This window comes from Lathamus discolor, chromosome 5, assembly GCF_037157495.1.
Source record: "Lathamus discolor isolate bLatDis1 chromosome 5, bLatDis1.hap1, whole genome shotgun sequence".
NCBI lineage: Eukaryota > Metazoa > Chordata > Aves > Psittaciformes > Psittacidae > Lathamus > Lathamus discolor.
The window spans coordinates 32,362,248-32,377,457 of NC_088888.1; the positions used below are offsets into that span (position 1 = coordinate 32,362,248).

The following is a 15,210-nucleotide window of genomic DNA, read 5'->3' on the forward strand; positions in this document are numbered from 1 at the left end:
CATGCAGAAAGAAAACACTGTCTGGTATATGAGTGTCATTTTAAAGTAATATGAACAGCAAAGATATCTATAAAGATGTGAGGCAAAAATCTTTTCATTTTCTGAGTTTTCTAGAAATACATAATGACTAATATTGTTTGCCAGAATGATTTCCAGTAAGATTCAACTTCTATTATGCACATGCCAGAAACAAAAGGTCCGAAGTATTGTTCCCATTACAAGATTCAAGACATGGATTTTGTCCATACATTTCTCTACAAAGAATATACCTGTTATGCTTCTATGATTTACTGCCCATCTTTGTTTCCACTTGGAGAAATATTATAGAACACAAAACCACTCAGCCTTTATGAAGTCAGAACACATATACAGCCCTCTTCCTCTTGAAGTAACTATTTGCAAAAGTCAAAGAATTTCCTACAGATACTGCACCACACGTTACTAAGGTGTAAAGTTTGAAATAACAAAAGGTACTGCATTTTCTTTTTGTATTTGAAACAAGAAAAACAAATAAAGGAGTTGTTTATTAAGTAAGTTGTATATTAAATAATATTTCCCGAAGACTGAGAAATAATTTTATGAGCAGGAGCTAGAGGTCACATTCTACAGTGCACTGTCTTACAAGCCAGCTGTGGGAATGCAGTGATTTAAGATGAGATTTAAGATGTCTTTGTGCACTCTTCATGTGTTCTCCCAGGGTAACTGGACAAGCTGGAGAAACCACCCAGGAGTCAGATAGTCTCCTGAAATCCATGAAGCAATGCATACAGCAGCTCTATTCCAACATTTTGTTCTTGTTTTTCATTCCAACTCATGTATTTTCCCAGACTGAAAAAGAGAATCTTTGGGAAAAGGGCTATAAAACCTACATACTGGGAGAAGGTTCATGTGGCTGGATGCAGGAGTCCCACAGTATACTTACAATACTAATTAAATGTGGGTTTACATTCATTCTCAAGACCCACCTTCACTCCCATGACTATAGAGACACCTTAAACTGTTTCTGAACACCTGATTGCACCATAATTCACCTTGTCTGGGCATAATCTCTGGCTTGAATGGTACCCGGGTTCTAAATTGCAGTGTATGTAAATTTGCAATGCCTGTAAGAAATAGCTGAAATAGAAGTCCTTAAAAACAGAGGCCTGTAGTCCCCACACACGTATAAGCATCAGGAAGCCAAATCTGTACTGAAAAAAAAGCCTTTTCTGACCTTTTCTCACTCCTCTTGCTCAACTTGAAAGCGGTCCAAACTCCTAACTTCGATTACAGACATTTTTCCATGGCTCTACTGACTTTCAGGGTTTTATTTGTTGCCTGCCTTTTTCTACTTTTATATCATTTTGTAACTTCTTCTCTTTAACTAGCCTCTGAAAATCAAGCCTAAACATATTTTTTTAACTTATAAATGCCTTGTTTCTGAAAGGAAGAAAGATCCACAACTGAGAAGTTAGCAGGCTAGTGGTACACTGTAAAACTAAATGCTATACAGCCAAAAACAATTTCAGCAAAAATACAAGGAACAATACGTTTTCTATTATTAATTTCTGTTCCATGGAAAGTGCTACCCAAAACCATAAACAGTAGCTAATGTCTAAACTGGAAAATTAAACATGATTTCCATGAGAATATTATAATTTTAGTTTGCCCAAACAAATACTAGTACAGATGGCTGCATATGTTATTAAATCAGTCTGAAAGATTTCAAAAGACATTGCATAAAGTGCGAATGAGAGCCAACAGAATCATAAAGCCATAAAGATGTGTTTCCTGTTTCATGGTGTAAACACTGCATGGCTGATGTTAATCCTGACACTGAGTTATTTCAGCTAGGGCAAAAACTATCAAGCAGATAATCCCTACAGAACACCCAATAAACCACATTGTCTGGATACAAGTCACTGTTTGAAACTCCAGGCTTTCAGGACATGATCATGAAGAAAACATCATCATCTACACAGAAGCACACCATCTCTGAAGAGGCAAATTCTCTGTTCATTTCCCATCTGAACACAAGCCTGCTCTCTGTTCATACCAACTGCATAGATCTGGCAAAGCTGAAGCAAGATACTCTGGATGAGGCAGAGCCCTCAGACTGCTACAGGGCTCACAAACAGCACAACTACTAGTTTAAGAATCAAATGACTTTGCCTTTTCTAGCATACATGAACAGTGTACAAGCTCCTCTTTCATGCTACTTTGGTACCTTAGCTGGTGTGAAGAAGAGATAATGACGAAAAGTGTCCAATCTGTGCTACTTTTAATATAAATGTAAAGAAAAAAAATGATAGAACTCTTTGGGTTGTCACTATCAGATTACGCCTCCCACCTATCATTTATATTGCAGTGGGACTAGCAGAACTTTGCACCACTGTTCAAAACTGAAAAAATGGTTGCTGACTTTAGACACATAAGGCCCCTTTTCAGAAACTATTGCACGGGGACCACTTACAGCACAGCAAAAAGTATATTTAATTGCAAGATCAAGGCCTTGTTATTTCACTAGCAGCCAGTTCCAGGCCCTCGTCTTGGAGAAACTCAAAGATTCAAATTTCCTTGCCTCTTATAACTGGCTTGTTGAGTTAATATATGCTGTTGGCTAAGGTGATGTCATCCTTGTTTTTCTAAATGTGAGGCCACCTAAATTCTTTCTTACACTCATGAAATAGCTTTTCTTAGCAAAAAAAAAAAAAAAAAAAGCCCAATTCTTACGTTTGCTGGGCACACTCATGAAAACAAAATGACAGGAAGCAAAATAAGGCATATTTGGTACAAAAATGAACATCACAAGGCCCTCAAGTTCAAGAGAAAAATAGAGGTGTTTGAAACCACTTAGATGCACTTTATTTTAAGGGGAGCTGGCTGAGTGCAGCACAAGCTTGACAAAGTTTGAAGAAAATTAAATCAGGGAACACCACCCCCACATGCCTCCTATCCATGGCATGTTTCAAGGAGCGGTTCATTAATGTTTCTCTGTGGCCTTCCATCAATCACAGCATCTTTTTTCTTCCACAAATGTGCTGAGGAATGAAATAATACGCTAAGTGAAGATAATCAGGTAATCAAAAATGCTCGGGGAAGCGGGTTCCACAACAAGATATATGGCATGAAGGCTATGCTGGACCTTGCTCTCATCAGCAAGGAGGGCTTGATGAGGAACGTGGAGACCAGTAACAAGCAGAACAAATATCAAGTTTCTCAGGGATCATTATTGCACTGGCGCTGTTTAACATCTTTGTCAGCCACTTAGACAGTCATGGACAGTGGGACTGAGTGTACCCTCAGCAAGTTTGCTGACAACACCAAGCTGTGTGGTTTGGTTGATACCGTGGAGGGAAGGGATGCCACCCAGAGCGACACGCTTGTGAAGCGGGCTGATGGCAGTTTCATGAAGTTTAACCAAGACAAGTGCAAGGTCCTACACCTGGGTTGGAACAATCCCAGGCACAGCAACAGGTTGGGCAGAGAAGAGATTCAGAGCAGCCCTGCAGAGAAGGACTTGGGGGTGTTGGTTGACAAGAAGCTCAACATGAGCCGGCTTCAGTGTGTGCTCGCAGGCCAGAAAGCCAACCGTATCCTGGGCTGCATCACAAGGAGTGTGACCTTTGAGCGTGTCAAGGGAGGTGATTCTCCCCCTCTACTCCACTCTTGTGAGACTCCACTTGGAGAACTGTATCCAGCTCTGTGGCCCTCAGTATAAGAAGGATGTTGACCTGTTGGAGTGGGCCCAGAGTAGGGCCACAAAGATGATCAGATGACTGGAGCACCTCTCCTATGAAGATAGGCTGAGAGAATTGGGATTGTTCAGCCTGCAGAAGAGAAGGCTCAGGGGAGACTTTACAGCAGCCTTCCTGTACTTGGTAGCACTTCCAGTGTGGAGGCCCTATAAGAAACCTACAGAGGAACTTTTTACAAGGGCATGTAGGGGTAGAAAAAGAGGGAATGGCTTTAAACTGACAGAGGGGAAATTTAGATATTAGGAAAAGTTCTTTATTGTGAGGCTGGTGAGGCACTGGCACATGTTGCCCAGAAAAGTTGTGGATGGCCACCCCTGGAGTGTGCAGGGCCAGGTTGGACGGGGCTTTGAACAACCTGGTCTAGTGGAAGGCGTCCCTGCCCATGGCATGGGGGTTTGACCTAGATGATCTTTAAGGTCCTTTCCAACCCTAACAATTCTATGATTCTATGTCTAGCTATTCCCTAGGTAGAAACCATGATTTGCAGATAAATTTCTTTCTCCAGACATAAATGCTCACTGTATTACTTTTCTCAGAGTAGTCATAATTCACTAGAGATAGCAGAAGGCCTGTGGCTTCAGCTTCCATAAGAAAGAAAGCAGAACTACAACCTCAGTTGCTCCAGAAAAGGCCATTTTGGTAAAGAGCTAAAGTTGCCTGTATGTAACTTTTCCAACCCTCTCTTTATCTAGACGCTTATCTGACCTCAAGTAGATGGCGTCAATTATCAGCAGCTTCTGATTTGCACCAGGAATATGAAACACAAACACCTTGTTACATTACAGAGAAATTAGGGAACAAAACCTCACTTTGAAGATAGCCCTCACATGAATCAGAACTTGGTAAAATTACCTATTAGGCAAATGAGCTTTGCTGGTGATGCACTAAGCAATTTCAAGAGGGACAAACATCTGGGATCATGAGTCTTTGTCCTTTTGTGGTTCAGTGTTTCAGTAACACTATAGTTACACAACAGCATCTGATATTACCGTAGACCAGCACAGACTTTGAAGTCAGATTCCAATGCATTATCTCATGCAACTAATTGCTCTTATTAAACAAATCATTGATTTAGGTTGCAAATATGCACCACACAGTACGCTCCAGAAATATTACAGAAATTTACCCTGATGAAGGGCCTCCAATAAAGATAGTTCTAAAAATAAGCATTTGCTCATAATTCTTGATAGTCTTCAAGCTTGCTTCCTCATTATTCCATATCAATACAGAGTAGTTTGTGGGTTTAGCCACAATCCATTCTTACGGATTCAATGCATTGATTAATGAACACATTCACATTTCTATTTAAAAAAAAACACAATACAGTTCACCAGTGAAAGGAGTCTCAAATGCTAGGTAACACTCTCCTTCAAAACTGTTAACATGGGCCCTGACTTTACAAGGTCATACAACTAACTTTAATAGTAGGTTTTTGGTATGGAGACTTTGGTGGTATATTCTCCCAAAACAAAACCATTCAATGATAAAGTTTGTGAAGGGTATAAAATGAATGCTGGAATCCAACAAACCCCTACTTGCTGTCCCATGGACTGTTTTGCATAAATGGTGTACAGCAGATTCAAGCTGCACTGAAAAAAAGAAAGTTGAAAGCAACCAATTAATTCGTTCAAACAGGAAACAAACAAACAGAAAAAAAAAGAGACTATTTCTAGGTGGTTATTTTTAGTTTCTTCGCTGTGAAGACTAGACACAAACTATAAAATACTTCACCGGCTGCCTAGCTAAAAGTGGTGGTTACTTAAGCCTACACAGTTAGCTTGTTTAGCAAACAAGTTACTAAATGTTCACTAAACATCATTTACTAAATATTTACCAAACTATTCAAAATGTTTAGCAAAGCGGTTTAAATTCCAATTTGCTTGGCTTCCCAGCAAGCAATTTAAAACTTAAAATTTGTGATTAATGAAGCTCTGTATTTGAACAAGAACCAGATTTCTGCTTAGCATTGTCCAAAAAATACTTTTCTTTCCACCTGCCAGAAGCCAAAGAACTCTCATGTCTCTTCTCCATTGGAATTGTCTTGAAAAAGAAACTTCTGAAAGGCTGGCTGTATTTCAATTTCCCTATTTCTTTAAATATTTATGAGGTACCCTTGCAGCTGACTAGTATTCCAAACCTGTACTCCTCTGCACTGTTTCCCACGGCCAGATTGTCCTACTCCATACTCATTCTCAGTTGCAAGACCAGCCAGGGTTCAAGCCCACAGGGGCCAATGGGTTCCCTTTCCAATGAGAAATGTCTCCTGTAATATTCTGGAACATCCTCTGCAGGTTTATGATTAGGTCTCTGAAATATTTTAAGAGACTGTTTCTGGGGACAGTTCTCCCGTTACAATGAGTATACAGGGAAATGTCTTTACAAGTTTTTGTGTGAGCTGCACTGTGGGTGTAAATCAGTAGTGTCCCTGGTTTGTGTACAACCATATGCAAGTTTACATTGCAGCAGACAATTATAACTGATGTGTGAAACAATAATACTACAGAACTTTCAATTCTGCTATGCAATTCATTGCCATTGCTTTATTTCACCTGTAGGAGTTACCATGTTTTCTTGGCTTTTCTTGCTCGCGTAACAGTTATGTTAGTATTGCCAATGAAGAGCATGAAAAAAATAATTAATCAGGCCTATTATTCAGGCATATATTTTCACTTGTCTTCTAAGTTTTAGAGAGTGGAGGGCAAGAACAGGGGTTGACCTATAAATTGACAATGGGTAGCTATCCGCGTTTCTCTCTCAGAATAAGATGTCTAGAGGTTACTCCATATGTTCACCTGAAAAGCAAGATTCTCACTTTGCAAGAGGATCGTTTGACCACAGGGGCAGCAACATGAACACCACCAAGTCTTGCATTAGTTATAACAGCATTACATTCAGTATTTATGTGTTGGAAAGCAAGTAAACAGTTTTAAATTAGTTGCTTACAGTTGGCCTGAAAATGGCTTTCCTGGGGAAACCAATACTCTTCAATTGCTGGCTTTGAACTTCTGAAGATTCCTGTATATTACCTCAAAAACATAAGTTAAATTCTTGCTCGGATGCAAATATGCAAATCTGCACCAATTTCAAGCATTAATAATTTTACCCTGATTCATATCCCCACTGGATTTGCTTTTAGTCAGTGTGAAAGTTACAGCATTCCATGACATATTAAAAGCAGATCACAAGAAGGAACATCAAGGATCAGCTGGAAACACTCGTCTTTAGCTGTATAACTGATGCTCCAACATTTAGAAAGGTACAATATTCATACTTTTAATTAGCTAAAACCAACATTGACTTACTACCTTGAAGGGCTATCAAAGTTCAGTCACTGGGGCATTTTCATACACAGACAATTATGCTTTCTGAGCAATGCCCAGGGTATTTGTAAGCCAGTGTGTTCCAATATATTACTTGTATCGGTGATGGCACTTAAATTCTGTGTCCAGGTCAAGACCTACTATGTGACATGCCAGATAAGTACTACATTAAAATTCTGGACAATTGTTGGGTTTATTTTATTACAATTGAAATAACTGTGAAGAAACACTAAAAATAGGAAGCTAACATTTAAAGTAGCAGGGAGGAGAAAAGGCAGTGAACATCTTTCCCTTTCACCTGAGCAACAGTATGCCAACTTAAAAGTCATCACTGGAACAATCTGGAATTATTCGTAAGGTCAAGGTCTCATAGAAATGCATGTTCACAAGCTGTGCCACAGACTGTGGTCAATTCCTATGAAATAGAACCGAGAGGATTTAAAAGTACTTTTTCTGCAGGTAGAGTAACATCTGTAAGCACACAAAGAAAGTAAGTGAACAAAAGTGAGAGGTCAGGTGGTCTCGTGGGCATCTAAAAGGAGGGAGGGACCCGTGTAACCCTGATCTATCCATAACAAGACTGTATTTAGGAACACATGCTGCAGGTATTTCAAAGTCCCTGTTTAGAAGAAAAATCCTATTCTTTAAAAAGGAGTAGAAGCAGGTGATCTGTAGGAAGAGGCAAAGTTTGTAAAAAAGGGATAGTTGGCTCAAGCCCACATGAATGTCTTTAAAATACTAATCACACAATGACAGACTGTGATATTGAATCACCACAAAATAGACCTAGTTAATGTAGAGAAAAATGAATGTTTTGCAAAGGTGCTAGCTGTGCACATTTGATGTGGAAACAAGGGCCCTTCCACTTGCTACAATAATTAAAATAGGCAAGTCTTCCATACTGGTCAGCAAGACAATTCAAAAGTTTGGTGACATCTGTATTTCTGATGTACAGTAAAGCTCCTAGGGACTACGCTTCTAAAAATATTTAGAAATCTAAGTCCTTCTGATACTGGCATGAAATGGAAACTTAGAATATGCCTGTTCACCTCCAAACTTGTCTCTGCTATTAAAATGAAGTCACAAGCTTTTAGAGGCAGAAATCACGATAATTGACTTAACCTTCATGGAGGAGAACAGCACTGCTAATACAGCCTTAATAATGGTTTCATTTCCATGCAAAAACAAAGGCTGTCACTGGGATCTACAGATTTTGTGGGTTTCATGTTTGGTTTTTGTTGTTGTTGTTGTTGTTGTTTTGTTTTGTTTGTTTGTTGTTTTTTTTAATTAAGTTCTTTCATCCCTATGTGTTAATTAAAAAAATTTAAAAGTCAATACCTCTTGTTGATAACTAGGATTTCACAGATTTTAAGCTCTGCTATTAATGAAGCTGCATCAGAGTATGACTCTACAATCCGACTGCATCTTAACGTGTTTCTTCTCCTCTGCCTTTGCATTTCAGAAATCAAATCAGATGCTGCAGAATAGTCCCCATGAGACAAATACGAATATTGGATTTAGACTGGAGAGCAGTTATTCACATAATTAGTTACCCTGAAAATCAATAGTTAGAATTTCAGAAAAACAAGAACTGCCAGATTGGATCAGGCTAAACACAATCCTATCCCTCTTTCTAAAGGTAGGCAGATGCTACAGAGGGAAGCACAACAAACCCTCAAGAAATCAGCCCCCTCCCAGCCTAATTCTGAATAATGAAGTTTTGAATTCTGAATAATTTTCTGAATAATTCTGAATATTCTCTCCAGTATGTTCTCAATTTATTACAGTCACTGCTATCAAATACAAGCCCTTGAATTCCCAATCTCAAGAACAAATTGTGTGCTTTCTTAAAAACTGTTTCTTTCCATCAGTTTTTAATTAACGGCTTTTCACCTTCACTGACTGTCCACCTGTTTTTCTCTTATGACACAATAAGAAGGAGAACTTTCTATCTGCCTGAGCAATATGTGCCAGTACCTTCCATACTTTTGTTTCAACCTCTTTAAGGTAAACAACCAAACTCTTGAGATTCTTTACAGAATGTCTGTACCCTTTCTCCTTACTCATCCCAGAGCCTTCTGTAATCTTTTTTTGAAAGACAACCAGTATTACACAGTATTTCACTAGGCTGTACCACTAAATTCTCTGAAGGCATCATAGCACAGGCAGTATGTTACATTATTCCAGCTCCTAAAATCTAGTTTGCAAGTGCAGTCAAACAGCAGAGGTCTTCCCTGAGCTGTGTACAGTCACAAACTATTCCCTCTTAGCAGCTGATGTGATAATGTGAAATTCTGCAGGTAATTTCAGCATTCTCAGGAAACATGAGGCTTTTATTTGTAATAATTGAATGTAATCTGTTGACATCTGGCCTATTCACCTTGCTGGGTCAGGTCTCTCTTGAGTAATGATGAGTCCTTTCTCATTCTGTGCAATCCATATCAGTTTATGTCTTCAGCAGATTTTCACTTCTTCCTCCTCTCTTTCCATCTAATTTATAAGTATATTAAACAGTGGACTTGCTACACAACCTTGAGGTATCCCAGTATGTTTTAAATGCTCAAGTTTTAGCACAGCAAAACTAGTCTCCAAGCAAGTTTTGATGTCATGGCATGGGGTCAACACTCTCTCTGATTATCTCTGGTAGTTTCCATCATGGAGTTTTGTTAAACAAAATCCTCAAAAAATGTCCTGAATGTCTCAAACAACTTTATATATACATAGATACATACACACACACACATATATACTTATATATATACTTTTATATATATATATATATACAGTCTACAGAAAGTATGAGAGAAATACACTTCCATGTGAAAAAAAAACCCACAACAAAACACAACAACCAGATCTTGCCCTACAGGTGATTTAGTTACAATAAAAAGAATGTCACTGAGAGAGACCAACTCTAGATCAGGCGAGATTGCAGACTTGTTTTCCAGAAAGCAGGTCCATTGTTAATGCATACCATAATTGCACTCATAGTGCCAACATTACCTAAATGTCTATAGGCGTACACAATAAGACAACAAGAAGTACCCAGAGTGCAATCTGAACTTAATAAAAATCATTTGTTCACACTTCTTGAGACAATTTCTAACTGGGAAGTCACACAGGAAGTCCATACCCCTAAACTGGGCTTAAGCCCAGCTTGAAAGAGCATTCAAAGAGGTTTCAAAGTAGCTGTCACAGACTTGACTTTCCCACTTTTGATGATCTACCCCATTTATACTGTCCTGGGTTTACCAGGAGCCGTTTTGCTCCTTCTTAGTAACTGGTGCAAGCTCTGTGTTTTGACTTCCAGCCTGGGCAGAGAGCTGATAACACCGATTGGTTTTAATTGTTGCTAAGTAATGTTTATTCTGGCCAAGGACTTTGTGAGTCTCATGCTCTGCCGGAGACGAGGGGAGGCCAGGAGGAAGCAGAGACAGGACACCTGACCCAAGCTAGCCAAAGAGGTATTCCATACCACAGCATGTCATGCCCAGGGAGGTAACTGGGAGTTATGTCATAGCATTCAGTTAGCTATTCAACTGATGCAGACCAACACAGCTCTGCTTAAGCCATGCCTTATTATCCCAGCTAGAGAGATGGGTCTTTTCTTCAATGTGTTCTTCTGCATTCATAGCAAGTCAGATTTTAAATTGGCAATAACTTCACATAACCTATTATTCTTAGACACACATTTATGCAGCTCAGACACTTTGTATATTTATCCCCCACCATTACAACTCAAGTATGTAATTTGGTTATTCAGAACGAGTTACAAGAGGAAAATACAACTAGAATAGCAGGCTTAAGCTTGCAATTAACTTTTTCAGACACAGTTATAAATTTCGACAAATAGGATATAATTGAGGAGCCAGCATGACCTTTATTATTTCAGAAAGTTCAGCCATACCAGCTCAGTGCAACTTCAGCTGAGCTGTTAGTCACTCTGTCAGACAGAAGCACTAAAATCCAACTCAGTCTGGCATCAGCATATGAACTGATCCTGAAAACTGACTTGAATAAGCATTACTCTCAAGCATGGTCCCAATCCAGGCAATGGAATTGCTCTCAGAGAAATCCCGTATTTCCTGTGAGTAAAGTAGCAAATAACAGATATTTCTGCCATAACTGCAATCAAAAAAGAAAAAGAAAAGGCTCTTAGAGAAGAACTCTTAGAATATTTATTAGTAAAGTCCTATTATCAGGCAACTAGGAGTGGTTCTTCTTCACAGAAAAACTGACCTAGTACTGTGTACCATGCTTTCTTGTATCATTTTCTTCCCTTATAAGCACACTGACAAACAGATAATCCCAGAGTAAGTATTTCAGAACGCTTACACTAAATACCTAGGAAAGAACAACAAAAACAACCACTACATCAGAGCCAGTCTTCCTTGCAAAGCAATTACTTCTGTTACAGCAGAATCCTTCTCACAGCAAAACCCCCTGTGATGCTGCAAACAACATTAACACAACCAAAATATTTTAATGCTTCAGTTAATTGGTAAATTACACTTATAACTTGCTAATGCATGCAGCTGCCATTGTGGCAATTAATGATGGGCAAGAAAGAGCGTTACACACAAATGCACTAGTTGTTATATTACAGCCACTCAAGGTACCACTTCCTTTGTAAATCATGTGGAGGAATACAGCTCCACTGTGTCTCTTCATATTGATACCACAGGAAGTTTCTTTCTCAAGTGCAAGCATAGGGAAGAAACAGTTCCACTTGACATAAGAAAACACATAACATTCAGATCAAGTGCTGTGAAAATCTGACCCCTGAAACAACAGAAAGATGCTCTGAACTCCTTACCTGTGAAAACAGTACGTGCACGAATGCACTGGGGCCTTTACACAGCTGTCACAAACACTGTAATCAGCATCACTAAGTGTGTCTGCAACACTAAGACAAATATTTGACCTATTTTCTTGGCAGAATTTAGCTGTCGTGATTCTTTAGCACTCCACTCCTGTGAGCCAGCAACTGCATCACGGGCACGGAATTCTTCGCAGAGTGAGAGCACTCCCATGGGGCGAGTTGCTCCCAGGGGCAAAGCTATCAGCCCCTCGAACCCGCACCCACCAGCCACCTCCGGGGAGGAATGACCCCCTGCAAAGCCCCGGGGCCCGTCACGCTCCCCGCAGCCCCCCACGCCCGGCCGCGCCGCGGACTCACGTTTATAGCTGGCGGCCCAGGGCTGGTATCCGTAGTAGCCGGTGATGCGGAGGATCCGCTCCTCGATGGAGGTGAGCCCCACGGACGCGCTGGTGAGGTCCTCCACGGAGCGGGACCACTTCAAGTCCTCTTTGATGGCCTCGTCCACCACCAGGTACTTCAGCTGCCGCAGCTGCGGGCTGATGTCGGACAGCCGCCGCGGACTGACATCGGGGGAGCGCCGCATGCCGCTGCGGGCCGGGAGAGGGGCGTCAGCGGGGGAACGGGGAACCGCAGCTGCCAGCGCAGCCGCCCTGCCCCGGCCCGAGGCGAAGTTGGCGGCGGGACCTCGGCGGCAGGTGAGCGGGGCCGGCGGCGGCGGCACCGCAAACTTTGCTTGTCGCTCTCCACCGGAGCGACCCCCGGGAGCGAGCGGGCGTGCGGGCGGTGCCGCCGGGTAAGGTGGGGTAAGGTGAGGTGAGGTGAGGTGAGGTGGGGTGGAGAGTCCCCGTCCCTCCCCGCCCGCCCGGCCCCGCAGCGGTACTCACAGGGTGGCGGCTTTGCCCCGCGCGGAGCCGTTGGGGAACTCCCGGATCCCCATGGGGAGCAGCAGCGATGGCTGGGGGGCGCCCAGACTTCACGGTGGGGCGAGCCGGCGGCGCCCACCGGCCGGAGAAGAGGTGGAAAAGAAGGAAGGAGAGGAGAGGAGAGAGCGGGGAGGCGGCGGCCGCCGTGGCAGAAGGTGCCCGGGCTGGGGCTGGCTCCCAGCGGCAGAGGCGAGCAAGGAGCCGGGCTGCTGCTGCTGCTGCCTCCGAGGCGCTGCCGCCTGCGAAGCGCCAGCGGCGGGGGCCGGGCCGGGCTCGCTCCGCGCCCCCCACCCCGCGCGTTGCCGCAGGCCGCCAGGAGGGGGAGCCCCGCGGCCCCGCCGCCTCCGGCCGCCCGTAGCAATCGCCCCCTGTCGGGCGGCCGAGAGGCGAGGCCCCGGCGGACCCACCCGCTCCGTGCTCGGGCGAGGAGCGGCCCGTCCCCGCGCCCGCTCCCGGGCTGCTCTCGCACCGTCGGTGGGGCGGCCTCCGGCCGGGCGTTCGGAGCGCGGCCGCCCGAAGGCAGCGCTGCTCTGGTGAAGGGTGCGTCGTTTGTGGCGGCGTCCCCTCTGAAGGAGCGGTGGAAGAGGGCCGCTGAACGCGGGCCACAGGCAGCTGGCCTTGTATCAAGCAACATTTTTTACCTGTTTGTTTTCAAACACACCGCCTAACTCAAGTGGAAAAGATGCAGTTAAGCATAAACAAATGTGGAAGCATGGATGTGTACGTTGTACAAACACTGCACGGACAACAAATTTGAACTCTGACAAACTAGACAAAATCTGATGACCTGTAAGTAGTGTTAGTCGAAGTTAAAGAAATTTTTTGTGCTCATCTATGTGTCTCAGGGAAAAAGACGTTGATGTTCTAGGAGAAAGGACTGCTCCCTTTCAGCACTTCAGCACTGCACAAGCTGTTTACCTGGACCATTACAACACCAAGGAACTGAATGTGCAAGCGAGCTGGCATCAGTCAAATGCAACCCTTCATTACCACTGAAGGTAATGTTACAGGGTTGCTGCACCGTTAACAGAAAGAGAAAGCAAAAAATCTCCAGCAGATGACAGCCAAACTAATTACCATCTTAAATACACATGGACTAAACAAGACACTAAATCTATTTATTTCCTATGCAACACTTAATTTGAGCCTGTGGTGGAGGAGGTCAGTTCCAAAGTGTTGTACAGTTGAGCAGCAGTGGCCAAGCAGAGAGCAACTGCTAGCCTTTGGTGCTGCCAACCTGCAAAGTGATAGAGATCCCAGTGGGGTATACAAACCAATGCAGGAGGATGGTTTAGGTTGAGAGGATGAAAACACAATGCTCACTAAATCTATGGATGTTGGTTACTACCTTGATTTAAGTCTCTTCAGGGCAGCAGGAGAGATAACAACAGGCACAAATGGGATTAAACTTCTCAGTCAGACCTCTGAAGTCTAGCATCATTTCATATATAGAGCCCATGTTTTGTCTGGCTTTAACTGATGGACAAGGATAGGATTTAATCTGAGAATTGCCTGTAACACTGCACGTACCTATCTAGTGCCAAATTCCTCCATTGTTACAGGTGAACATTTTTGAAGAGAACTAAACCCGAGATAATACAGGTCCAGAAATGTAAGTCTGTGTAAGTCCGTATGGACTTACATATGGACTTACTGTGTAAGTCCATACAGGACTAAGTCACACTGCAATAAGAAAACGGTTAGTATAAAGTTCTGACTCCTAGAGCAACCAAAGGTTCCAACAACCAAGCAAGCAGCATTGTTGACCAGCCAACCAGTGACACCTGCCGAGTGCTCACTTACCTCTGGGCATGGGCTGGTGCAAACTAGTAGAGGGTTGGTCAGCCCTGCTAGAAATTTTGCCTCCATCACTGATGTATTTAGCTGCCCGTATTACACACATCTCCCCTGTAATACACCAGAACCATCTCATTTGTCTGTCCAATAGAGACTGTTCCTCCTGTTTTATTCTTTCCCAGCTGCTGTCATTTCAAGGTGTAAATGAAATGATGGATGGGTGTTAATACTTTCTCCTGTCATGCAGGCAAGTGACACGGGACAGCTTGTTTGGCAGTGCTGACAAACTTGATGCGAGCATGCGTCTTTGTGAGAGAGGAAAAATATGCATGGGCGTGAAAATTTTAAAGTTCACTGAAACATTTAATTAAGATGACGTTTCAAATGTGTAGTAAGAGGCAACATGAACATACCTACTGCCTAGGATCTTGTGAAACCTTGCTGTAAGTGATGTTTCTTCTTGAAAACTAGTAACTGCAGGAGACATACAAGTGAAAATTCATGTATATATATTATTTTAATTATGTTTAAGCACTGTAGCCAAAACTGAGACATTACAATATGGCATCAGACATTAAAAAATAAAGCATGGGTTCAGTGATTTGGAATTT

At 42.5% G+C, this 15,210-nt stretch overlaps 1 protein-coding gene across 2 annotated transcripts in view; it reads right to left on the minus strand.

Moving 5' to 3' along the window:
- Positions 1–13,050, minus strand: part of SLC35F3 (solute carrier family 35 member F3) — a 171,239-nt gene extending 158,189 nt beyond the window's left edge. For both annotated transcript variants that reach the window (XM_065680256.1, XM_065680258.1), the window contains exons 1-2: positions 12,764–13,050; positions 12,237–12,466 (exon numbers count right to left, since the gene is read on the minus strand). In XM_065680256.1, the coding sequence (XP_065536328.1) occupies positions 12,237–12,466; positions 12,764–12,816 (283 nt within the window). In that variant the 5' untranslated portion in view covers positions 12,817–13,050. The remainder of the gene's footprint in view (positions 1–12,236; positions 12,467–12,763) is intronic.
- Positions 13,051–15,210: the final 2,160 nt, after the last annotated feature.